Source organism: Coregonus clupeaformis, chromosome 1 (assembly GCF_020615455.1).
Source record: "Coregonus clupeaformis isolate EN_2021a chromosome 1, ASM2061545v1, whole genome shotgun sequence".
In the NCBI taxonomy this organism is placed as follows: domain Eukaryota; kingdom Metazoa; phylum Chordata; class Actinopteri; order Salmoniformes; family Salmonidae; genus Coregonus; species Coregonus clupeaformis.
In genome coordinates, this window is record NC_059192.1 from 87814195 (window position 1) to 87826293 (window position 12099).

Here is a 12099-nt window from a genome sequence, read left to right on the forward strand (position 1 = left end):
TGTATATCTGAGTACAGTTGCTTAAAGTGATTTTGTAGTCATTACTCAAACCGATAGTCAATGTGACCCTGTAAGGCGTCCAGATTTGAGTTGTATCAGCTTGACATTTTTGAGTAACGCCCCCACTAAGCCACGCCTCCAATATAATTTCCCAGTGTGCCTTGCCTTTTGGAGTGAATTGTAGAGTTACCACCCATGACTGTGTTTGTTTGTGACAGAGACATGGTTGTTGAATTCATTCATTTTCAGTCCTGGGGCCTTCACCAAGTGAGTTCCTAGGCGAATGTTATCGTTAGAATTAAACTCTTTATGACAATACATTACACATCTCATCAGGCCTTATTTTGAGACCTAGCTTTACCCTAACACAGTGGCCTGAAACTCATGGTTTACAGGCTACATCAGGCCCGCAAGTAGGGTAACTTTCCTAAAATTCCCAGATTTTCTAAAAATCCTGGTTGAAGGATTTCTATGAATCTTCCAACTGGCATTTCTGGAAAACCTCGGAAATCTACCAGAATTTTGTAACCCTACCTGCAAGTCACATTTTGCTGGCTTGCAAAGTGATGTGTTATTCCTATTGGAAGTTAGGATATCCAACAGTTCACATACTTTTTTTGTTTTTTACGAAGGTATCTTTAGAAAGTGTTACGGGACGGGTCAGTGAAAATGGTGGAGCTCATTGGTTGAATCTTCTTGTTAATTAAACAGTTGATGGAATAGGAGTCGTTTAGGTCATTTTTTTACAAGAAAAGTTGAATGTAGGCCTAAGCCTATTCACTAACCATTCTACACCACATGTGGGTCTTTCTATATATTATGATTTATTGTATAGGGGACAACTTTTTAGAGCTGTTTGTATTATACAGATGGTTTTAGTTGCTTAATATACAGCTTGGGCCAGGGCGCCCTCTCTTGGCTTGGGATATTGGAGGCCATCTAAACTTTGCCAGGTATTAACATTTACATTTTAGTCATTTAGCAGACGCTCTTATCCAGAGCGACTTACAGGAGCAATTAGGGTTAAGTGCCTTGCTCAAGGGCACATCAACAGATTTTTCACCTAGTCGGCTCGGGGATTAGAACCAGCGACCTTTCGGTTACCTAGCACTACGCTCTTAACCACTAAGCTACCTGCCGCCCCACTTAAATATGGATATACAATTTTATGCCACCCCATCTTAGATAGAGATCAGGAACAAGCTCATTTTCTGATTGAGATTCAATCTTCTTGCTGTTTTACAGCATCTACAGGTGTAGTTATATTACTGTGGGTTCAATTATACCATACGGTTAGAATAGAGCTACCAGTATTATGGATACAGGGTAGATAAGGGTAAAGAGGGAGCCAATGTTGACTTATAACCCAAATCACACAATTGTGTATCATTGTATAGTTTCAAGACATAGGTCTAATGTATTTCTAATTTGGAGTATAGCCTGGAGATATTGGGGAGTCTATCTAATAACATGGAATGATTCATGCACATCTGCACTACAATGTATGTAAAGTAACACAAGGCAAGTTGTAACAACAAAATACCTCAAATTAGAAACCACTTAGAAAGATGTTATTAAATTTGCTAATGCTTGGTTAGTGTCTCTAAAAAAAAAAATGTTCAGCCTGTATTCTAAATATTCTTGCCACCTCTCTTTTCTTTAAATTATTGACCTGTGGAACATTCCCCATGTATCTGATCACATTTAGGCTTATCAGTAAGAAGAGGTATTTTGATTGGTATATAGTTGATGACAATAATTATTGTTGTATTTTCTCACAAGACTCAGATTAGACTTGGATTTGTAATGGGGGTAAACTGTAGCATTTGTTAAAACCCCTTACCTAAAATTCCACGAGGGTACATGGACATGTTACTGTAGTGGTCCTCTGTAGCTCAATTGGTAGAGCATGGCGCTTGTAACGCCAGGGTAGTGGGTTCGATCCCCGGGACCACCCATACGAAAAAATGTATGCACACATGACTAAGTCGCTTTGGATAAAAGCGTCTGCTAAATGGCATATTATATATTATAGTTTTGTCTACCCATAATCGATCTAGTGGTTTACAGTGCCTTGTTCTGTTCATAACCTACAATACATCTTCACACCAAAGATAAACACTGGAAGTTGATTTAAAAGCTATTTCCTTACATTTTAACAGTATCTATCAAACTGAAAACAGAATTGCCAGACAAATTTGTTAGCTCACAAACATTTTTCGGGGACATTTTAAACGTTGCTAGTCCTTTGATTTAACTAAGTGTGAACAATCCCAAACCCATCACGTGCATCATTTGTCCCACTGTGCTTGCCATAGCTAAATATTGGGCTCGTTTGAGTGGTAATCAAAGCAACCGACTGTAGACTAAAATCGAGGAAGTCGGGGGAGGTGCATCTGCGACAACCGAAAGTTGGACACTGATGTGGTTTTCCAACAGCAAGGCTCAGTGCAACATGGCAGTGTTACAAAGAAAAACATTTACAAACAATGGTAATGTCGAAATAAACATGTCTCCGACCCCCATATCACACACTCACAAACTGAACATATGGGTGTACAATCAATTGGGGAGAGAGAGACTCAAATATCACATTAATTGTTGTAGGACTACATAGCCACTATTTTGTACATATGACCTGTGGCAAAGTTTCTTCTTGTTTCAGTCACTTCTTTGATCCCGTTCGCGTGGGTCAAACAAAAACACTAATGTTTGGTTGACAAATAGTGCCTCCCACAATGCAAGCAATGGCTACAATGTGCAGCTGGTGAGGAGCAAATGCAGAATATTGAAGACGACTGCAGTCGAAACTTCATGACCTTTGATCATATGGTTGTTTTAAAGTTCATGCAGTCGACATGTAGGCGCATATCGGACAATTTTTAAACCATAATGGTGACTATCGGTCACCGACTTGACAAAAGAGATCTGCTCGACGTACCCTTAGGGCTTGTTCCACCTTTCAGCTGTTAGTGCAGGCAACTCCCAACTGATCTACAAGTCAGCTTGCATCATAAATAACGAATCATTATAATTTGTAGATCAGTCAATCTTAATTTACCCATCACGGTTTTGAGGCTGTCGAACACGGCCACCAAATATTTTTTATAACTAACCCAATATAGACCAAAGCCATTATTTTCCAAAGTGAGCAAATGAATCATAGTGGGCAGAATAAGAAAGTAGGGGGCAGAGCCAAGCACGAGCTAGTGAGATCCTATTGGCGCGTTCTAGCAGTTATTTGCATATTTCTGTTAGGTAACGCCTACTCCGTAAAGTCCTTCTAAACAACGCAGTTTTTTTTTTTACTTTGGCAAAGAGTAAAGTCTACAAAACACAGTCCACTCTGTTTGTTACAGATTCTAGTTTTGGAAACAGAAAACTATACGGAGATCAAATGTTTTATCGATGAAAAAATTTGCAGAATGTCGGCCAAAATCTATCTAGCTCCAGCTTCTCCCGCTGCCGGCCACTGGGTTTCCTCTCATCACCATATTTGGTAGTGAGTGGAAACGCCAACCGGACGCTTCACATTTATACATCCGGTGAAATATCTGGCTCATTGTTCTATCAATTCAATTCAATTTGCTTTATTGGCATGACGTAACAATGTACATATTGCCAAAGCGAACTTTGGAGATTAAGTGATACATTTACAATATTAACATAATTAAAATAATAGTAATCAATATATTATCTGTGACGGCCACTCGGTTGCTAATTTTGCTCCACGTCGGCTGCACATGCGCACTGGTCACCTGCAAGAGATGAGAGACTAGCGACCAGTAAGAATGCTGGATGCTGGAATTACATTTTAAAACAACATTTCGCTTGGAAGTATAGCATCTGGGTGAAAATATGTTCAAGAAACTAAAGCAAAAGATAAACGAGGAGCAATCGCCGCAAAGGAATGCGCAGTCACCGCAACAGGCCCAGCAGGTTGGTTCAGTTAACGTTAGCTAGATGTCAAGCTCAGCTGTTCGAGCTACAGCGTTAGCGCAGAAGAAAGTCTTGATTTGCTTAGCCAACTAGAACGCAAGTCTAGGCTAGCTTGCTACCTTATTGTTTTCGGTGAAACACAACATGTATAACCGCACTCAAATGTCTAGCTAGTATCTCCCTACTACTATTATGCAAAACGAAACGAATTTGCTAGCTAGTTAACTGCTCAGAACCGAAAGTATGAGCAGCTCAGAACCGAAGTCTAACGTTAGTTGGCTAATTTAACTAATCTATACTAGTTAGTCATGTTAGAAATAAAATAACAAAACAATAGTTATTGTTTTACATAAATGTAATCAAATCAAATGTAGTTGTCTGTGGAACCATTACATTTGCCCCAGCCAGCCAGGGCATCTTTACATAATTGATTGACTGAGGGGCTTCTTTACTAGTACAGTAGCTAGTGTCAGTTCCTACTAGCCCTTGATCATGACTCTCAGTTCCATTACATTACACATGACTCATTGACATTGGACGAAGGCGTCTTCTATACCGGAGAGTTTTGTTAAAGGTGTTACACATAGGATTTTTTTGTGTCTGTTATCTAGTGAAAATCGCTCTGTCATTTCCTGGTTGCTAAAATTCTACACTGTTCGCTCAATTTCAGTTTGTGAAAAAACAAGCACTGAAAAATGTTGGGAATCATTGTACCATTAAATATATTTTCAATAACTTTCGTTTTGGTCCACCAGCATCAAAAGCTGTAAAAACGATATGTTTAGTTATTGAAAATATTTCACAGCGCTTTAGATGGTGCAATGATTCCCTACACTATTCAGTGCTTGTTTTCTCACATAAATTGAAATTGAGCGAACAGTGTAGAGTTTTAGCAACCAGGAAATGACAGTGATATCCACTAGATAAAGTCAGAGCAGTTTTCCCAGTTTGACAACAGATGCCGATCTGGCGGGAGAAGTCAATAGGCGAATAGCACAGCCAATCGCAACACTGGCGGGTAATTAATACTGCGAAACACTATCATTCTACTATTAGCGCCAGATATATTATGGACATTTTCTGAAATTACAATGTAAAAATAAATCCTATGTTTAGCACCTTTTTTAAGCGCTGCAACGCTCAATCTGATCATTAACACGCGTCGCTTGCTGTACAGTTTTGGAAGCATAAGGACCTTATCTTTCATATCAGGAAAAAACTAAAGGTTAAATTGATACACACCTTGTTAGTGTTCCTACACGGCCATATCTCCATGTTACGGCGTTTGTTCACGGAAAATCTTGTTCACGGCAACCACCTGTGCTAATGAGCTATCTAGCATGCTCCGAACACCTGTGTCCAAGCGTAACTCGGGAAGTGTAGTTTCGTCAGATGGAGGCACCCATAGCTGTATGGATCTGTAACTGCTACAGTAAGTGTATCTTTTTTAATTGAAGGATTCTTTCTCACTGATGAAAGACGAGCGATGGTTATTGACGTTTCTAAACATTAAAACACAGTGTCGGGATTATACTTCACATGAGCCAGTCGTGGGCGAAGCTAATGGCTGTAAACTGTAGGGAGAATGCTGCCTAGAGTTTTGGAGAGCTACAGTTCCTACTAGTAACGTTGTCTAGCCAGTCAGCTGGTTGCTTCCTTTTGACAGCTCCATGCATGTCACTCCTACTGGATGATAATTATGACATTTTAACCCATGATATGTCTGTCGATCTCAAGGTAATCTGTTGTAGTGTCTATAAAACCTGTCTTGTAAGATGGCAAACTTTACAGAAAAGAGTAGGCGATTGTTTAGTAAGGGTCGCTTGGTCTGTTAGTGAGTCAACACTAGAATCTTACCTGATGATAGCCAAGTAAACAACAATATTATCTACATTTAACAGATGCAGTTTTCTTATGTGTAGAGTGAAATCATTATTCTGTGGACTTGAATATGTTGGACAAACGTGTTGTTTCTATCATGATCAATAACAATAATTGTTCATAAGGTGGGCCCTGGAGAGAGACGCAGCAGCCACACCCCCCACTCCCTGCACCAAGATGCCTCAGCCTCCCCTAGTGATAGAGAGGTAAGACATGAGTGTCATCCAATGATGTATGTAATGTCATCTGACCTACACTACAGTCCTCTGTGGATGTGCTTTGGCTCTCCACTGCAACAGCAGCTTGCACAGAAATAGGCCTACAGTAAGCACTGCCACTTTAGGATCAATTCCTTGTAAGGATTGCTTGCAGTAATGTTATATTTTTACATTTTAGTCATTTTAGCAGACGCTCTTATCCAGAGCGACTTACAGGATTAATTAGGGTTAAGTGCCTTGCTCAAGGGCACGTCGACAGATTTTTCACCTAGTCGGCTCGGGGATTAGAACCAGCGACCTTTCGGTTACTGGCACAACGCTCTTAACCACCAAGCTACCTACCTAGTTTCTTGGAAACAGATTAAGTATTGGGCCTAGTCCTGTCCGGACTACAAAACACCTTCAATGGAGATTCTAGGAACTAGGATTAATCTGTGTTCAGGAAACTGTCCCTTACTGTTTATCATTAGACATAGGTCTAGTAGATCATATGATTTGTAGGTCCCAAAGCCCTGGTTACCTTCTGTTCCTCTAACACCTCTTGGATCGATGACTTAGGCCAGGACTCTTCAATTCCGGTCCTGGAGGGCCGAAACACGTCTGGTTTTCAACCTCTCCTTCTAATCAGGGACTGATTGAGACCTGGCACACCAGGTGTGTGCAATTAACTACCAGGTAGAAACAAAAAACAGAAGTGTTTCAGCCCTCCAGGACCGGAGTTAAAGAGCCCTGACTTGAGCCTGTCTGCAATGCTTCCAGAGGACTACGCCACCATGCTCTGCTGTATCATGATAAGGGTTGAAGGTTTCTGTTGCCTCAGCATAAAGACAAGCTGTTTAACAAGTATCATCCCTTTAGCCTCAGCTCTTGCATCGATTTAAAGCTTATTAAGCTGACTAAAACAAACCATGACAGACACAAGATAAAGGCCTAATTAGTGGAAATTGTGGACTGAGGAGTCAGACAATTCAGGGGTTCAGCTAAGGACAGTGCCTGCTTAGTTTCAATCACTTATTAGGCCTGAAAACTAGGTCTTTGTCACATAAATGACCAAATGAATAGGGCTAAGAAATGTTTTCACTATTTAAAAGAAGCTAAACCCATTTGACTGTCTTCACCAAGGCCTAGACTCTTTTGGTGTTTGTTTTATTGTTCAGGCCTAGGCTACTACTTCAAGTTATTCAGTGGGTTAACCTGAACCACAATGTGTTTTTAAAACATGACCTTTGCCTTTGGAATGTAGCCTTAACAAGTTATTCAGTGGGTTAACCTGAACCACAATGTGTTTTTAAAACATGACCTTTGCCTTTGGAATGTAGCCTTAACAAGTTAAGCAAGTTCTGAGGTAAAGACTGCTCTGAGGAAGGAGGCCATTATGCAACAGTTAGGCCTACTACAATCAATATTCGTATGAAGACTTCTGGGCGAACTCTGATCAATAGAGACTGACTTGAGTTAAGGTCTAGGTGGATGGATCTTGATGAACGGCAATATAAACATTAGCACTGATTATACAGTAAAACACTTAAAATCACAGTGCAGTAAATCCAATATCAATCAGATCCAATCCACTCATGTCACTATTTTTATTTTGTGTTAAACAATTCTTTATCTTAACTCTGCATTGTTAGAAAAGGATCTGTAAGAAAGCATTTCACTGTTAGTCTACACCTGTTGTTTTACAAAGAATGTGACTAATAAAAATATATTTTATTTTTACATTCCAGGTCTTCAGATGAAATAAACATTTGACCAAAGATACGCTAGCCATCTTTATTTTCTACACATCCATTTAAAAATTCATCGGAATAAATAAGCTACCTCAGTAAATAATCAATTGATTCTGCATTTGAAATCTGAACTCGTGCCAAAGATATTAATCATCCAGTCGCAGTTATTCAAACCAAATCCACCCTGAAGTTACTAGTAGGCTAGACGTCTCTCTGACCGCACCTGTCTTTATCATCTGTCCTGAAGGAAGGCCTTCCCACTGTATGGCTTCGGATAGCTTAGAGGCATCCTCCTCCTCCTCATCTTCATCTTCATAGGATCTCTAGTTCACTGTCAGCTCCAGCGTTTACTCCTTTGAAATCACTGTTTCTGTGCCCCACAAAAATGAAAATAATGTTTAGAGTAAAGATGACTTCGATATCCTGATTTAAAAGATGTTATATTATTACCTTTTATATTTTTATCAATCTCAGGATATGCTATTGAACATTGGAGGACACAGATACTGGGATGTCAAATTGGGTAAATGCCACAGCCCTGACGTTGATTGGTGTTCTTTCCACCTTTTTTTCTTTCTTACTCATTCTCTCTCTGACCAGTTTTTCTCTTCTCTCACTCACACTCTCTGTCCCTCTCTCTCTCTGACCATTCTCTCTCTCTCACTCTGACCAGTTTTTCTCTGACCAGTTTCTTTCTCTCGCTCTCTGACCAGTTTCTTTCTCTCTGACCAGCTTCTTTCTCTCTCTCTCTCTCTCTCTCTCTCGCTCTCTGACCAGCTTCTCTCTCTCTCTCTCTCTCTCTCTCTCTCTCTCTCTCGCTCTCTCTGACCAGTTTCTCTCGCTCTTTCTGTCTCTCTCTCTGACCAGTTTCTCTCTCTCTTTCTTTGTCAGATTCTCTCCCTCTCTCTTGTCTTTTTCTCTCTCTGACCAGTCTCTCTCATGAGACTCTGTCCAGACTCTCCTCAGCACTGTTTCACTCACACCATGAGTGTGTTGATGTTTTCCTCATTGCTCTGTCTCCCCCCTCTCCCACCCCCCTCTCACCTGTGATCTATTAACACTTTGACCTGGGGTCAGGTGCTGGCCGGGATGATAGCCCAACCTGCTTTTCTCTCTGAGTATACTATCTTTGCTCTGGACCAATCAAAACCATCCCCCAAAGCACCTCAAGCGCAGGTCTCTCAGGTAGCCAGTGCGGTGAGTTCGGTTCGCCCCCTGCCCTCACACCCACCCCTGCCTCCTCTCCTCCTCCTGCCTCCTCTCCTCCTCCTGCCCCCCTCGTTCTTCCCTCGCTCGAGGGTAGAGGTGATGTCTGGCCTGCTGTATATACAGTGCATTCTGAAAGTATTCAGACCCCTTCCCTTTTTCCACATTTTGTTACGTTACAGCCTTATTCTAAAATGGATTAAATACAATTTTTCCCTTATCAATCTACACACAATACCTCATAATGACAAAGCGAAAACAGGTTTTTATAAATGTTTGCAAATGTATTAAAAATATTAAACATAACTATTCAGACCCTTTGCTATGAGACATGGAATTCAGCTCAGGTGCATCCTATTTCCATTGATCATCCTTGAGATGTTTCTACAACTAGATTGGAGTCCACCTGTGGTAAATTCAATTGATTGGACATGATTTGGAAAGGCACACACCTGTCTATATAAAGGTCCCACAGTTGACCGTGCATGTCAGAGCAAAAACCAAGTCAAGAGCTCAGAGAAAGGATTGTGTCAAGGCACAGATCTGGGGAAGGGTACCAAAATAGGTCTGCAGCATTGAAGGTCCCCAAGAACACAGTGGCCTCCAGCATTCTTAAATGGAAGAAGTTTGGAACCACCAAGACTTCCTAGAGCTGGCCCCCCAGCCAAACTGAGCAATCGGGGGAGAAGGGCCTTGGTCAGGGAGGTGACCAAGAACCCGATGGTCACTCTGACAGAGCTCTAGAGTTCCTCTGTGGAGATGGGAGAACCTTCCAGAAGGACAACCATCTCTGCAGCACTCCACCAATCAGGCCTTTATGGTAGAGTGGCCAGACGGAAGCCACTCCTCAGTAAAAGGCACATGACAGCCTGCTTGAACTTTGCCAAAAGGCACCTAAAGGACTCTCAGACCATGAGAAACAAGATTCTCTGGTCTGATGAAACCAAGATTGAACTCTTTGGCCTGAATGCCAAGCGTTACGTCTGGAGGAAACCAGGCACCGCTCATCACCTGGCCAATACCATCCCTACGGTGAAGCATGATGGTGGCAGCATCACGCTGTGGGGATGTTTTACAGCGGCAGGGACTGGGAGACTAAACTTGTTTTTGCTTTGTCATTGTGGGGTATTTTGTGTAGATGAGATTTTTATAACAAATATTTAATCCATTTTAGAATAAGGCTGTAATGTAACAAAATGTGGAAAAAAGTGAAGGGGTCTGAATACTTTCCCGAATGCACTTTAACCAGTAAAGACTGCTTGCACCCTGCTCTCTCTCTCTCTCTCTTCCCGATCCGTTTTCTTTGGAGTTTGTAACTTGAAGGTATCTTACCACCTCCTAACCTTGCATCTAATCCCTTGGGAGTGATTGGCTTGTAAATGTGACTGTTGGGATAGAAGCTTCTGCATTGTGCATTGTGCATTCTGCCAGTTTGTTATCATCCAATACCCTATCCTTCAGTTATGTTGTCTAGGAGTTGACAGAAATGAATGTTATCCCGATTTCCCCCTTTATCTTTAGGTATCCTTTACAGTTGCTTGCCCCTGAAACCCTACCGACCTCCTGTATATAGTTGACTATATATTTTATTCCCTTCCTAGCTCCATCTTCCTACCCCAAAAGTCTTCTGTTTGTTTGTAGAGTTTATAGTCATGCGATGTGCCTCCGGACCTTCTCGACTTAGCTTGCATAGTTGAAGCTCTTCCTAGAGCCATGAAATTTATTTATTTGGTTTTATACATATTTTTATACCTATTGTTTTGGTCAAACAAACAGCCCATCAAACAATACCATACCCCTCAGGTGTTAGGGTGAACTAGAAGAATGCACTCCTCACTCGTCCGCACTCCTCCCCATTTCATCTATTAAAATACCATCGGAAAGTGCCACACAATCTCATGCTCTTAGAATAGATAGTTGTCCCCTGAACTATTTAGCTAGCCAGCAGGGTTGGGGTTGACATTCCAGTTTACTTCCTGAATTGGAATTGACCCCACCCTGGTTACTAGACTAGGCTATAGGCTAGATTGACCCCATCCTGGTAACTAGACTAGGCTAGATTGACCCCACCCTGGTAACTAGACTAGGCTACCGGCTAGATTGACCCCACCCTGGTAACTAGACTAGGCTACCGGCTAGATTGACCCCACCCTGGTAACTAGACTAGGCTACCGGCTAGATTGACCCCACCCTGGTAACTAGACTAGGCTATAGGCTAGATTGACCCCATCCTGGTAACTAGACTAGGCTATAGGCTAGATTGACCCCACCCTGGTAACTAGACTAGGCTATAGGCTAGCTTGACCCCACCCTGGTAACTAGACTAGGCTATAGGCTAGATTGACCCCATCCTGGTAACTAGACTAGGCTACCGGCTAGATTGACCCCACCCTGGTAACTAGACTGGGCTATAGGCTAGATTGACCCCACCCTGGTAACTAGACTAGGCTATAGGCTAGATTGACCCCACCCTGGTAACTAGACTAGGCTATAGGCTAGATTGACCCCACCCTGGTAACTAGATTGGCTATAGGCTAGATTGACCCCACCCTGGTAACTAGACTAGGCTATAGGCTAGATTGACCCCACCCTGGTAACTAGATTGGCTATAGGCTAGATTGACCCCACCCTGGTAACTAGACTAGGCTATAGGCTAGATTGACCCCACCCTGGTAACTAGATTGGCTATAGGCTAGATTGACCCCACCCTGGTAACTAGATTGGCTATAGGCTAGATTGACCCCACCCTGGTAACTAGACTAGGCTACCGGCTAGATTGACCCCACCCTGGTAACTAGACTAGGCTATAGGCTAGATTGACCCCACCCTGGTAACTAGACTAGGCTATAGGTTAGATTGACCCCACCCTGGTAACTAGACTAGGCTACCGGCTAGATTGACCCCACCCTGGTAACTAGACTAGGCTATAGGCTAGATTGACCCCACCCTGGTAACTAGACTAGGCTACCGGCTAGATTGACCCCACCCTGGTAACTAGACTAGGCTATAGGCTAGATTGACCCCACCCTGGTAACTAGACTAGGCTACCGGCTAGATTGACCCCACCCTGGTAACTAGACTAGGCTATAGGCTAGCTTGACCCCACCCTGGTAACTAGACTAGGC

At 42.2% G+C, this 12099-nt stretch overlaps 1 protein-coding gene across 2 annotated transcripts in view; it reads left to right on the forward strand.

Moving 5' to 3' along the window:
- The first annotated feature begins 3724 nt into the window (after positions 1-3724).
- Positions 3725-12099, forward strand: part of LOC121578198 (golgin subfamily A member 4) — a 59102-nt gene continuing 50727 nt past the window's right edge. Inside the window, exons 1-3 of one of the 2 annotated variants that reach the window (XM_041892396.1) lie at positions 3725-3939; positions 5946-6026; positions 8846-8965. In XM_041892396.1, the coding sequence (XP_041748330.1) occupies positions 3859-3939; positions 5946-6026; positions 8846-8965 (282 nt within the window). In that variant the 5' untranslated portion in view covers positions 3725-3858. The remainder of the gene's footprint in view (positions 3940-5945; positions 6027-8845; positions 8966-12099) is intronic. The other variant, XM_041892403.1, reaches the window with a different exon arrangement.